The sequence below is a fragment of the Schistocerca gregaria genome, chromosome 2 (assembly GCF_023897955.1).
Source record: "Schistocerca gregaria isolate iqSchGreg1 chromosome 2, iqSchGreg1.2, whole genome shotgun sequence".
Taxonomy (NCBI): domain Eukaryota; kingdom Metazoa; phylum Arthropoda; class Insecta; order Orthoptera; family Acrididae; genus Schistocerca; species Schistocerca gregaria.
The window spans coordinates 339,702,898-339,718,230 of NC_064921.1; the positions used below are offsets into that span (position 1 = coordinate 339,702,898).

At 43.2% G+C, this 15,333-nt stretch overlaps 1 protein-coding gene across 5 annotated transcripts in view; it reads right to left on the reverse strand.

The window, feature by feature from the left end:
- Window positions 1-15,333, reverse strand: part of LOC126337007 (uncharacterized) — a 702,260-nt gene that overhangs the window by 45,393 nt on the left and 641,534 nt on the right. For all 5 annotated transcript variants that reach the window (XM_050001254.1, XM_050001256.1, XM_050001255.1 and 2 more), the window contains one exon: window positions 11,031-12,242. In XM_050001254.1, coding sequence (XP_049857211.1) covers window positions 11,031-12,242 — 1,212 coding nt within the window. The remainder of the gene's footprint in view (window positions 1-11,030; window positions 12,243-15,333) is intronic.

Below are 15,333 nucleotides of genomic sequence, written 5' to 3' on the forward strand. Positions count from 1 at the left end.
CTGCTCAGCGACTTTAATGCCCATCATCCCCTTTCAGTTTCTCCCAGGACCTGTCAGAGCGATGCCCTCATTCACTTCCTAAGAACACTACTCCAGCCTCACTCTATCGCCTTCAGTACATCCGGTGACACAGTCTTTTTAATTGTGTCCTCTGCTCAGATTCTCTCAGCACCCTTCAAAGTCTGTGTGTGCTGTACACTGTCCATCCCTTAGTGCAGCGGGTCCAGGAAAACTGTCACTTGCTCACTCTTGGTGGAGACAGTGTGATGTTTTGATGGGTTCCTGGTCATGTCGGTCTGCCAGGAAACAAGGCTGCTGAAGCTGCTGCCAAGGCTGCAGTCCCTCAGCCCGCTAGTTCCTATATTCCCTCTGATGATCTCTGTGTTGCCATCTGTCAGGAGATTGTGTCCCTTTGGAATCACCAATGGTCCTCCCTTCATGGTAATAAGCTCTGGCTTATTAAGCCTCTCCCAGCGGCTTGGGCGACCTGCTCTCGGCCCTCCTGCCGGTACGAGGTCATTTACCTAGGCTTTGTATTGGGCACTGCCTATTAGGCCATTGTCATTTCATAAGTGGCGCTACCCCACCACTTTGTTCACATTGCGCCCAAGTTTTAACTGTCCACCTCTTCCTGATGGAATGCCCTCTTTTTTTAACCATTTACGTTCCCGCTTGGGTTTGTTGTATGAGTTATTGGCCATTATAGCAAATAAAGCACAGGCTGTTGACCACGTTTTACTTTTTATCCACCCAAGCAATATGGAAAAAGTCATTTAATTTTTAGTTTTGCACCTCCGTTTCTGTATGGTGTATTTTTTAGCCCCTTTTCCATGTGCCTGTTTTTAGCTGTCTTCTATTTTGTCAGTTGGGATCGATGTATAGTCGTTTTTTATCTCCTCTCTGTCTTCGTATTCTATAGTTTTGACTTGGGCGCGTATGACCCCAGTTGTTTTTTGCAAAACAAAACCAAACCTAAGGTGATGCCCCTATAAATCCCAGTATTCATCCAAACAAACAATGTGGAAAATGGCCAATAAATTCTATCCAAATTAATAACTGTGTCAGGCTATTTTGACCTGATTGAAAAATTCCTGGTCATGTTGGTTATTAATTTATTTTTATTCTCATTTTCTCATTAAAATTGAATTTTATGTTGCATTAACTGGTGTAAAGGCATCATAGTTTTTATTAGACACACTTTTTTGTGTCCATAACAGCTTTAAAAGGTGAAACAAATTTTGTTCAGTCTGTATATGACAATTATCAAGAATATGCAGCAAATAAATTTTATAACAAAGCTCAAAGGAATCTAAAAATATCTGAAGATAAGGCAACAATGAGTTTCGAAGGAAGGTGGACCTTGGCGCTCCAATCTTCCCAGATGTTACCAGATGGAGCTAATGTACTGGGCAGCACAGACTTACTACCAGAGAGCTAGCACACAATGTCAGTTTACAGACAAGTACTATCCATTAAGATCATAAGTGTTAATTAAACAGCAACTCTGCAAAAGCCCAGGATATTATTAACTTAGTGAACTAATTGTAGCATTGTCACCAAAGTTATCAGGGATCTGAGAGCATTCAAACTATTTTATTCCCAGTTTTTGTCACAATGTGTTAAAAGTCTAGATAATTAAATATGTTTAGTGAAAAATTTATTTTAACCTGTGCAATAAAAGTAAAAGTGATGATGTGTTTATGACTCGTACGTGTCTTATATGTTTATTGGCAGTAGTAAACTAGAGGTAAGTACTGGCCAGCAAACCTGTCTTATAAATCTATTATAAGTCATAAACAGGCAGACAACTGTAACCACAGTACTTCAGTTGTCTGCTTCTCTGTGACATCTACATGTTACTATGACATCTACACGTCAGTACAAAGGGCTGTAGAAAAAATTTAATTCTCTAGACTTTTAAAAAATTGTGACCAAAAACTGTAACTAAAGTATTTTCAATTAACTAAGTGTATACTGAAAGGACAAACTGTGCAGCAATGTCATTTAAATAATAAAAAAGATCTTTTTTTTATTATTTAATTTATTTATATTATATTAATTTAATTTATTTTCTGCTGGTCTGTAGAACAGCTACATTCTGAAGTGACAACAGATCACATCCTGAGAACTACTAGTAATATTAATCACTATACATTACTGAAAAGAAATGAAACAATGGACTTACAAGGATTAAGCAATATCCTTTGTAGACAGATTGCATATTCCCAGTTTTTGTCAATGGACTAATAGCCAACAGCTATACCTATGATTATGCCTATGTGATCACTCCATTCCAAGTCCCAACAAATTGTCAAAGCCAGATATTTGTAAGAACTGAATGACTCCAACTATGCCTCACTGATAATGAAGTTTTAGGATATGACATTTCCATGTTTTGTGACGTTCACAGTTTTACATTTACGAACATTTTAAATAAATTGCCAGTCTTAGGACCACTTGGAAATCTTATTAAGACCTGTCTGGATACTTGTGAAGCCTCTTTCAGATACTACTTCATTATAGATAACTGCATCGTGTGCAAAAATGTCTGAGGTTAATCCTAAGATTGTCTGCCATGTCATAAAAATAAGATCCCAACACACTTCCCTGGGCACAACTGTTGGAATCTATGCTGATTTGAATGAAGAAGGTCATTCTGTTGAAGATACCTCATTATGTTTCAGCTAATGTGAACACTCACTTTGTCTCTTGTTTGTTTCAGTTTCCCCACACAGTCACTCCATACTGTAAGTATGGTTTGAAAAGTCCATGATACACTGTACACAGAAGGTTCTTGTCCAAATACTGTGATAGCTGCATCATTAAGAATATGACAGAGCTCAGTTTCTTACAGACATTATTAATATGTTTTTCTCCATTTCAGTTCATTATCCACAAGAATACCTAAGAATCTAGCAGATTCTACTTCTTCCAGCCTTGTTCCATCAACCTCTAAATCCATGTCTACAGGCTTTTCCTTGTTTTTAAACACTGCATACATAGTCTTTTTTAGATTTATAACCAGTTCATTTTCCAACAGCCATTGAGCTGTGACATTTGCGGATATGTGTGCTCTTCTCTCAAGCTGTTCCATATTTTGGTCACTATTTAGTATTGTCATGTCATCAGCATACAATATTTTCTTTTCTTCCTCCTCAACACCTATATCATTAACAAACACGTTAAATAACAATGGCCCCATTACCGAACCCTGCGGCACTCCATATCTGGTGGATTTGGTTTCCGATTGGTACGAGTTTCCTGATGATACATACTGCTTGCGGTTTCAGAAGTATGATTTTATCCATTCACCTGGTTGCCCCCGAATGCCATAGTTGCTTAATTTTTGTATCAGCATTTCATGGTCAATGGTGTCAAACGCCTTTGAAAGATCCAGAAACATTGCAGAGACAACCTTTTTCTCATCTAAGGACTGTAAAATGTATTCTGTTAGACTGGCAATTGCTGATTCTGTAGATTTACCCTTTCTGAAACCATGTTGTGAGGGTATGAGAATGTTATGTTTGTCCAAATAGTTAACTAATCTGGTATACATAAGCATTTCTAGGATTTTTGAGAAACCTGATATCAGCGAAACTGGTCTGTAGTTGTTGGGATCATTCTTACTCCCTTTCTTGTACACTGGCACTACCTTCGTTATCTTCTCAGTTTTTCTGGAAAAATTGCATCTCTGAAAGAACAGTTTGCTATGTACAGCAGTGGTCTTATTATCTCCTCACATACCAGCTTTATTACATGATTTGATATTTCATCATCACCAGCTGATTTCTTGGACTTCAGTTTCTGTATAGTTTTCCGCAAGTCATCTTGTGACTATACATATAATCACTAATTAGGTAACTGCAAAACTTGGGTTGGTTACCTAAACTTAATGGTAAGCCATGCAGACATGAAAGAGAAAATGGCATTGAATGTTATCTCAGTTTTTCGTACCAACCCAGTTTAGCTAGGTTTGAACTCAGCTTACACAAACTTCCAACTCTGTTAACTCGGTTTGCTGTAAACCCGAGTTGGCCCATTGCTACTTAATGCCTTTTCTCACTGCTGCCAATCCTTGCAATCTACGGTGAGTGGCACAGGTTACTGTACGTGAGCTATGAAATTGCTGTACATAAGGCATGCGGCGGAAGTATTCTGTCAGCACTGAATGAGACGTCAGACTCGCCTTACCTTCCAACCGCAGTCACCTCCAAAGTTGGCACAATATGATATTTACAGACTGTACACAAATTATATTTTGGATGTGAAAAATTAAAGAAATTGTGGGCTGGATGTTGTTGCTTCGTAGAAATGTGTGTAAAGTACGGCAATGACATGTCATTAAATCATTTTCTTCCGCCTTTTGTATTATAAAGTTGGTCAACAAAACAACACTTTTTACTGTCACTGACAAAGAAAAGCAGCTGAATTCCATACCGCTCGGGATCTAATGAATGAGGATACCTCGTACATTTGTGAAATTTAACTATGACTCCTGATTTTGTCCGAAATTCCTTCCCTGATGTATGCCCTTGTCACTTGTGGAAACATCATATTATGTGTACAAACATGTTTTATCAGATAACTGAATGAGCCTAAGTCAAGAAAGTAAGGAGAAATTTATTGTCTTGTGCTGTTTTAGAAGAAAATAGAAATACAGAATTGAATCTTGATACTGCACATTTTTATTGTTTTTCTGCCTCATTGTGGATGTTGAAAATCTGAGATCTAGATATCAGGCTAGGACTGAACCAAGGCAGTCCTCGTCTCCCTAGTTTCACGCATTACTGTGCAGCCATGTCAGTTGCGCAGCTGAATTGATAATTATATGAATGCACGTTGCACAATCGTACACCACATGGAGTTCAAGAAGGTCCTGATTCCTGGAGTGGAGATCATTTTGACTTTGAACTTTCACACTTTTTCCCTCTCTTCTAATGCACAAATATATTTTCTCTTTTCCATTGAAGCATTTGAGACCACAGATAAAGTACAGCAAGACCATGTTCTTTACAGTGTACCAGTACTAGCAATTATAAAAGTGAATGTGGGCACATCAAGCCTTGACAGAACTACTTTGAACTGCTGAGATATGGTAAAGCACAGCTGTGGTTAAAATCTGTGTCAGGAGGAAGGGGTATCCTTGTGGGAACTTTGGACTGGTGTTAGCAAGATTAACTAAAATCTTTTCCCTCTGTAACACACTAATGCTAATTAATGAAATTATGATTGTATGGTGATTGAATGAAATTTGTGACTAGGTTGAGAATTTATTGCTAGGAAGGACACAGCATGTTATTTGAACAGCCAGCAACATATGTATAAGTAACTTGGGGATGTCCTATGGAAGTGTGTTGTATATTAATCACATGATGCTCAATATTAATAGCAACCTGAGACTTTTTCCAGATGACTCAGTTATCTGTAATGATGTACTGATTGAAAAAAAAAAAACTGTACAAGTCTTCATTCAGATCTTGATAATATTTCAAAGTGGTGCAAAAATATACAATTAGCTTTAAATGTACAGAAATGTAAAACTGTAAACCTCACACAAATCATCGATGACAGGGGTGAACAGAACCTGCAGAGACGTGAACGCAACTGTTGAGCATTTGATCCCTAGATGAAACAAGGGGCTACCAACAGCGTCTCCTCGATGACGATTCAGTGAACATTGCTGTGTGCGGGCCTCCGCAGCACATCATTCTGAAAGGCGCAATGCATCCGTCCCTGGGGACCGTGTCCAGCCCTACATGCAGTCTGTTTTTCTCCATATGATGGCAGCTACCACTAGGACAATGCAACATGTCACACAGCTCACATTATAATTTTGTGGCACAAAGAGCAGAAAGATGAGTTTACCGTAATCCCCTGGCCAACAAACTCCCTCAATTTAAACCCAGTCAAGAAACTATGGAACCACTTCAATCAGACTGTTCGTGCCACGGAGCCTCAACCGTGAAACTTAGCACAGATCACCGAGGCACTGGAGTCAGCAGGACTTCACATCCCTCTAAGTACCATTCAGAACCTCACACACTCTCTTCCTGCACGTCCACACTGCAAAAGATAGTTTTCCAGGCTTTTGATAGGTGGTAACATTAATGTGACAGGGCTGTGTATGTAGAGCAGGCATTAATTCATGTATGACCGTTGTTTCATTTATTTTCAAAAAGTGGTTCAAATGGTTCTGAGCACTATGGGACTTAACTTCTGAAGTCATCAGTCCCCTAGAACTTAGAACTACTTCAACCTAACTAACCTAAGGACATCACACACATCCATGCCCGAGGCAGGATTCGAACCTGCGACTGTAGCGGTCGCGCGGTTCCAGACTGTAGCGCCTAGAACCACTCGGCCACTAAGGCCGGCTCATTTATTTTCAAAAGTGACTAGTGAATAATATCGGCGGCAATTTTCAGAATGTGATCTAATGTCACTTTAGAACTTACCTGTTCTGCAGACCAGCAAAAATTATGTTTAGGGGCCATAAAGAATGCTATACTTTAAAACCAGTATGTTATTTGTTGTGGAATGAACTCATAAGAAAGTCCAGTTATTCCAGAACAACAATAAAACTAAGAATGGATGGGGACGTACACTCAGCATTTACGTTACATGTCTACCACTTAATGAGACCATATTCCCCTAGTGTTCACAATTTATAATTGTCATTTAATATCAATATGCACTGATGACAATGCCCACTGCGAAACTGAATGTTGCCTGATGATGCAGTAATGAAAGTGTATGCTCAGAGCACACAGGAAAAGGATATTATTATAGCGACAATGCTGCCCAAAATGGTGAAATCCGCAGACAGACAACTTTGACAAAGGGATAACCATTATGGACTGTACCTTGTAATGAGCAGCTCGTAAACCGTGAGGCCGGTTGGCTGTTTGCGTGCTACTTCCCTCATTATCTACGGAAGTTGGCTGAAAGGCAGTGAAGCCACGAGTAGGTGACAAGGTGTCAGACGTTGATGCCTTGTCACAGAAAGTGGACGTCAAAAACTTGTCCAATCTGTAAAGCAGGATAAGTGACAACTGGCATAACGACAACGTCAGTTACGATTGCAGCGGACACGGGATCACTGAGAACGGGCAACGAACCGGTGGAAAAGTATCGGATAAATCACATTCCTTTTTACACCAGATCGATCCTCGTGCCTGAATATGTATTCGTCCAGGCAAATTGCTGCTCGAAACATTCACCACGACACAGTGAAAGGCGGTGGGAGCAATATTATACTATGGGGTCTGTGATAGTAATTGAAGGCATCACGACAGCTGTGGACCACACGAGTATTATTACAGACCACCTGCATCCCTTCACACTTGGTGTCTTCCCAGGATAACAGTCTATCTCACAAGTCCAGTATCAAGGTGTAAATTGTTTGTGGAGAGTTATGGTGCACTAACTTGGAATGTCTTGGCCATCAAATTCGCCTGCTCGGAACCCTACAGAATACTTGTGGGACAAATCACGAGCACGTAATTCACATCTTCACCTTCATCCTTTTTGCAAGAATTACTTGACCTGTGTATCGGCATCTGGTGACACATAACTTCCGAACTTGTCAGACCCTTGCTGTGTCAAAACACTCATACTTGACTGCAACTACAGTTCCCTCACTTGATGAAAATTTCTCCCAGCAAGCCAAAGTTTCACGTTAGGAAACGGGGAAAATCGTTTGTGGGTAAGTCTGGTGAGTACGGTGGATGAAGGAACCAATTCAAAGCCCAGTTCACGCACTTTCGCTACTGTTATCGCTGTTGTGTGGCATGGTGCAATATCCTGTTGAAAGAGCATATTTTTGCATGCCAACCTTGGTCTTTTTTCAGCCAACGTAAGTATCAAAACATCCATCTCAAAAAACGGTGGCCATCACCTTACCAATTAAAATATGGTCCTTGTCTTCTTCGGTGCTAAATCACCAGCACTTGTCCATTGTTTGGCTGCCGTTTTGACTCTAGTGTGATGATGGATCCAAGTTTCATCAACAGTTACAAACCAGCGCAAAACGTCTCGAGGATTCCGATTAAACATCGGCAGGTATTTTGTTGAAATGTTGTGCTGGGTGCACTTTTGGTCGACTATGAGCAATCGCGGCATTCACCTCTCACACAGCTTCTTCGTGACCTTTTCTCCAAGCAGAATATTATGCACTTTTCTTTGTGGTGACATGAACTGAACGGGTGGAGTTTGCTTCGTCTTCGGTGCTTGTCCGACAATATTTAAATTCACTAACCCAAGAGAAAATGGTCTTTAGTGATGGTGCAGTGAGCGCGTGAATTTCATCCGGGTCTGTTCTGATATGGGCGAGAGTCCAACCATTCAAATGAAAATGTTTGATAACAGCAGGAAACTCGGTTTTCTGTCAACAATGAAGTGTGCGCTGTACATTGAAATTCTTTGTACGATCCTTGGAATAATCAAGTTTACTAACCACGAAGATGCAACAAAAATACCCCATTCTTTCATGGAAGTTTACCAGACTTATCAAATAGGTGAATGAGTGTGAAATCTTATGGAACTTAACTGCTAAGTTCATCAGTCCCTAAGCTTACATACTACTTAACCTAAATTATCCTAAGGACAAACACATACACCCATGCCCGAGGGAGTACTCGAACCTCCGCCGGGATCAGCTGCACAGTCTACTCGGCTAATCCCGCGCGGTGACTTATCAAACCATCCTCGTAGTGCAGGATCTATAGTTCACAATACTACGGTGTGTTTGATTTTTGCAATGAAGCTTCGTGTGAAAAACAATGACGAAACTTACTTTCGAAACGCCCCTTTCAGAAATATGTGAAAATTCTGTAACGAATGAAAAGTCAGTATACAAGGTTCAGTAGAGAGCCTGTATACAGAGAGGGTGGCCATGGTGAAGTTGCCCGTGATTGGTTGATTAGCTTTGGCGCCATTTTCTTGCCAAATGTCTCTCGCGCTTCCTATGTTCGCCGTGCTTTTGAGTGAATTGAGGTTCAGAGGACTTTTGGAAACGATTAAAAGGTATTTGAATTATTGAGTTTTTGTTATGCGTTGTGCATGTATGTTCGATTTAGTTGTATATCGTTTTTTAAGCTCTTATTTCTTTAACAGTTCGTGCATACTGGTAGCATCACAAGCTTTTCTGAAGCCAATATCTGACAGTCCTTGCTGGAAACGGAAAGTTCCTGTATTTGTTGTGCCATGCTCATTCGACTATATAGCGTCAAACTTAATTTCGTTCCGAATCACAACACTAGGCATTATTTTGGTTTCAGTATTACTGCCTGACTGTTGGCGCAGGCAAGTTGTAAGCACGTTTTCCGCAGTTGTCGTGGTTGCTGAAACATTATTCGTAGTAAATAATTGTAGGTACTCTTGAAGACAGGTTTTAATAGGCCTAATTACTGTGGGGTAGAAGAGATACGGCAGTTTTCTTGTTATATTTGGTCGTTATTACAGTAGCCTACATTTAACATTACCTGATTTTTCGTTTGTTATCTACGAGAGGTATTCATATATATATATATGAAAGAAAGTCGTAAGCAGTTGTTTACTTGTGACATGCAAAAAGTTTGAAGACGTGACAGGACGTAGTAATATGTCTCACACTTTTTGCATGTCTCAAGTAAACAACTGCTTATGACTCATTTATCTGGCGTAATACAGGTACGTTAAATCTTTAGCGTTATGCACTTCCGATACGAAACAAGTGCTATACACTATACAGGGTGTTACAAAAAGGTACGGCCCAACTTTCTGGAAACATTCTTCACACACAAATAAAGAGAAGATGTTATGTGGACATGTGTCCGGAAACGCTTAATTTCCATATTAGAGCTCAATTTAGTTTCGTCTACCTGCGCTCAATGGAGCACGTTATAATGATTTCATACAGGATATTCTACCTGTGCTGCTAGAACATGTGCCTTTACAAGTACGACACAACATGTGGTTCATGCGCGATGGAGCTCCTGCACATTTCAGTCGACGTGTTCGTACGCTTTTCAACAACAGATTCGGTGACCGATGGATTGGTAGAGGCGGACCAATTCCATGGCCTCCACGCTCTCCTGACCTCAACCCTCTTGACTTTCATTTATGGAGGCATTTGAAAGCTCTTGTCTACGCAACCCCGGTACCAAATGTAGAGACTCTTCGTGCTTGTATTGTGGACGGCTGTGATACAATACGCCATTCTCCAGGACTGCATCAGCGACGGAGGGTGGATGCATGTATCCTCGCTAAGGAGGACATTTTAAACATTTCCTGTAACAAAGTGTTTTAAGTCAGGCTGGTACGTTCTGTTGCTGTGTGTTTCCATTCCATGATTAATGTGATTTGAAGAGAAGTAATAAATTGAGCTCTAACATGGAAAGTAAGCGTTTCCGGACACATGTCCACCTAACATATTTTATTTCTTTGTGTGTGAGGAATGTTTCCTGAAAGTTTGGCCGTACCTTTTCGTAACACCCTGTATATATGAAAGAAAGTCTTAAGCAGTTGCTTACTTGTGACATGCAAAAAGTTTGAAGACGTGACAAGACGTAGTAATACGTCTCACACTTTTTGCATGTCACAAGTAAACAACTGCTTATGACTTTCATTCATCTGACGTAATACAGGTACGTTAAATCTTTAGCGTTATGCACTTCCTATACAAAACAAATGCTATACACTTTTTTTTTTATTTGCGTTACTTTCATTGCAATATGTCTAGTAAACGATCTTTAAAGGAGGTAAATGCAAATAACGAATGATTTTTACAGCCACTGTATCAAATTTTCCTGTGCTGTACGTATCAGGCTACTATGAGTATATTATAGCTGTAAAGAAAGGCATTCAACAAATGATTTCGCCATATTTTCTTGTGCTTTTGATTCGGTGAGTGTGTACTCCACTACTGGCCGCCCGCAGTTTGGCAGAAAAATGGGCGCCGTACGGTCCGGTTGGCCACTCACTCCCTATACATGCTCTCTACAGTGAAGGGACAAGTGTTTCCCCCTGTGGACGTGTAGGTGCAATGTTACCTCGAAAGAAGCTCGAGACGAGTGCAGCTGGGAGCGGAAATCGGACACGAGAGTCGGAATATGCTGCAAGGGCGGCGGGGGCGGCAGGCGCGTGGGCGTGGCCGGCGACGCCTGTAGGTGCGGGGGCGGCACCTGGAGCGGCGGCGGCGGCGGCGGCGGCGGCTCTGCGGGGGCGGGCGCGGGCGCGGGCGCCGAGTCGCTGGCGCCCACCTTGTTGCGGCGGCGCGGCACGGGCACCCCCGCACTCGCCGGCGGCACGTGGTGGTTCATCTCGTGCACCGTCAGGCTCTGCTTGATGTCTGCCGTGAAGTTGCACAGCGAGCAGCGGAACGCGCCGTCGCCCGTGTGGTTCTTGTAGTGGCGGTCCAGGTTCCACTTGTACGGCGTACGGAAGTCGCACATGTCGCACTTGATCATCGGCATCGAGTGGTACTTGACGTGCTTCGTGAACCTGGCGCGCATGTGCGTCACGTAATTGCACTTGCTGCAGCGGAAGAACTTCTTGCGGAGGTGCACCGCCTGTTCGTGCCGCGCCACTAGCGCCTTGTTCTGGTCGGAGAACGGGCACTGCGAGCACGTGTACGTCTCCTTACTGCCGTCTTCGGCCTGTTCACACTTCTCGTCTCCGGCGGCCTCCTTGGCAGCGGAGCCGTCCCCTGGCGCCTCCTCCTCGGAGCCGGCAGGCTCCCGCTTGACGACTACGTCCGAGCAGGGCAGCAGGGGCGGCGGCGCCTTGTCCCTGTCCGGCGGCGCCTTCCTCGCCTTGGGCGAGCGCGCCGAGCTCTTCCGCTTGCCCCTGCCCATGACGTGCACCATATGCACGTGCCGCTGCAGCTTCTGGCTGTGCTTGGACGCGTACAGGCAGTTGGGGCACTCGTACACCCTGATCTTCTCCTTGTGCTCGTCCTTCAGGTGGTACAGGTACGAGCGCGGGTTCTGCGTGAAGTAGGTGCAGTGGCTGCACGAGTAGTTGCGCTTTATCTTACACTCGGGCAGGTTCGCGTCCTCTTCCGCCTCCTCCGCCGTCGTCGCGTCCGGCTCGCCGGCCTCGGCGGAGTCGCCGCTGTCGTGGCCGTCGCAGTCCTCTTTCGAAGTGGACTCGCCGACCGCGTCGGCGGCGGGGGCGGCTGCGGTTTCGCCGGCCGGCGGGGCTTCGCCGGCCTCGGGAGACGTCATCGGCGCGTCAGTGGCCGCGTCGGCGGTGACCTCGTCCTGCAAAAGAAGACTCCGTGAGCGCGGCCAGCGGCGAGCGAGCGCCAGCGGCCGCCGGCAATCGATAGCGGCGGAGCGCCACATCCGACGGGCTGCTTCCAATTTTATCCCTCGGCGCGCGGAGCGGCTGCCAGCCGAGCTGCGCCCACGCCCTCTGCGCCTCCGGGAGAGAGCGCAGGCCGCTCTGGAAGGGGCGCCACAAACCGGTGCTCGAGCATCGCCAGTACCTTGCAATCTGTCGTCGGCAATCACAGAAGAATGCCACGCCACAAGAACACACTTGATCACAAGAATCGTGTAAACAAACTTTAATATCTGTAAACACTTTAAAAATGGCTCTGAGCACTATGGGACTTAACATCCGTGGTCATCAGTCCCCTAGAACTTACAACTACTTAAACCTAACTAACTTAAGGACATCACACATATCAATGCCCGAGGCAGGATTCGAACCTGCGACCTTAGCAGTCGCGCAGTTCCGGACTGAGCGCCTAGAACCGCTAGAACACCGCGGCCGGCTAAACACTTTAAATCTTTTTGTAATGCCAATATAGCCTGATGAAATATCATCTCGATACACGTCGCTAAATAAATAATTGAATGGAGCAACAAATTTTGTGACTAGTTATCTTAAACTTTTGTAGTCCTGTCTTCCTCAGCTGCGTGTAATATTACGGTATATTGATCATTGCAGCAACTGAATAAAACACAATTTTAGTGCCATACGCGTTTCACCTTTATTTTCTGCAAGGCATCACCAGTGGCAGGTTGCGTGGACAATTTCTTACATATTACGCTCCTGTTGCATTTTTGGTCGTGTTCTTCTTCTTATGAATGCAAATTTGCGATTTTTTCCCACCTTCCACAGCACTATGAACTGAACGCTTGTTTCAATGCAATATTTTGGTTTCTGTTGCCGACTGTCAAATGTGAGTAGTAGCGGTATCTGAAAACATTTTCATATTTTTGAAACAGTCACGGTCGATTATTCCGGATAGGTGGATTGGACCTCACATACTAGACTTCTCCCTCTGGGTTTTTTGTAACGGATCTGGTGTACAGAACCGAAGTTAGAGACCTACAGGACCTGAAGGCACTCATTTGCATTGCGTTTGAACATGTCATCCTGAAGATCTTGTATCGTATGTGGAGAGAAATGGCATTCCGACTAGACAGTATACGTGCGACTAACGGTGCGCGAACTGATGTGTACGACTGAGGAACAAAACTTAATGAATTATCTAATCACATGTTGAAAAGCAATTGTCAATATCTAGTACAGTCCTATGGGTACTAAAGTCTTAAGTTGTAATGATAATATATGGACACACGGTATTTTTGCGCCATGTAATACTGTTATTCTATACTAGATATTTCATTTGTCAAGTCCACCTTCATCATACAGATTTTACAATTAACAATTACCGGTTTCGGCTACTTCCCATCTTCAGAACTGTTACAAATAGAAAAACAGTAGCGTTAATCAACTAAGTTCTATAACAGGCCTAGTGATAAATAAGAAAAAAAATATTTACATGATTAACAGCCATGCATACCGGCCAAACACACGATAAAATATTCTGATGTAGGTTCAAATGGCTCTGAGCAGTATGGGACTTAACATCTGAGGTCATCAGACCCCTAGAACTTAGAACTACTTAAACCTAACTGACCGAAGGGCATCACACACACATCGATGCCCGAGGCAGGATTCGAACCTGAGACCGTAGCAGTCGCGCAATTCCGGACTGAAGCGCCTAGAGCCGCTCGGTCACCGCGGCCGGCTCTGACGTGGGTATCAACGTCAAAATTTATACATATAGGTTCACAGTAAGTGCTAGTGACGGCCTGGATGCGTCTAGTATTTATACAAATAACTGAGGTCTGCAGAGGGCCTTGCAGTTACGGTACACAACTAACTAATATCGTAAATTTAATAGTTAAAATGCATTTGCGTAGTCACTAATTAAAATACACTCATATGGCAAAATGAGCGTATGACAATAGATATTACCACATACTAAAAAATGTTTTTCAACATATGGTAGCTCAAAAAGCTTTTTTAACCTTCCAGGTGACTCAGTTCTAACGCAAAATTGAACTTGAAAACCTGATAAAATGTGGACGCCACACGAGAAAGCCTGATTCATACAGATAACGTCCTACAACCAAGTGCAACGAAACTTTCGAACACGGTATAGCAGGCAACCATCGTCTCGACTAACTATTTGGCCTTGGCATACGTCATTTATAGAAACAGGTAGTGTTCTCCAGAAAAAGGAGGCAAGAGTCGCCCATTTGTTTCAGACGCCAACGTGGACAAGGTACGGAAGGCGCTTTAAAGGGAGTCCGACAAAATCGGTGCGTACAACGGCCAGAGAGATGGAACTGAGACGGCCAACAGTGCACAGTCCTGCGTAACAGGTTATGGCTATTTTCCTACGACGAGCAGCTGCTACAGGCATTAAATCCTATGGACAAACCTTAGCACAGACAGTTTGAAGTTTCTATGCTAGGCATGATTGACACAAAGACTTTTTGGAAAAGATTTGTTTCTCCGATGAGCAAGGTTTCATGTATCCGGCAAATTGAATAGTCATAACCTTCGTATATGGGGTTCAAGCATCTTCACGTTACACGTGAAATGGAAAGAGACAGTCCCAATGTCAATGTACGGTGCGGACTGAAACACAATTGCATCACTGATCCTTTTTTTTCCATCGAGTCTCCCGTCAACGGTGGTATTTACCTCGACATGTTACAAGTTTGCCGTGCCACAACTGGAAGACGTGTAACCTGGTGCCATATACCAGCACGATCAGGCACCATCCCACTTGTCCGTAAATGTTCGTCAATTTCTAAATGAAAAGTTTCCGGATAGGTGGATTGGACGAGATGATCCAATCCAATGGCCGTCACAGTCCCCTGACCTCAAACCCTCGACTCCCTGTGGAGTTTTGTAAAGGATCTGGTGTACAGAACCAAGGTTAGAGACCTACAGGATTCGAAGGCATGCATTTGCAATGCGTCTGAATATATCACCGTGAAGATCTTGTACCGTTTGTGGAGAGAAATGGCGTTCCGATTAGAC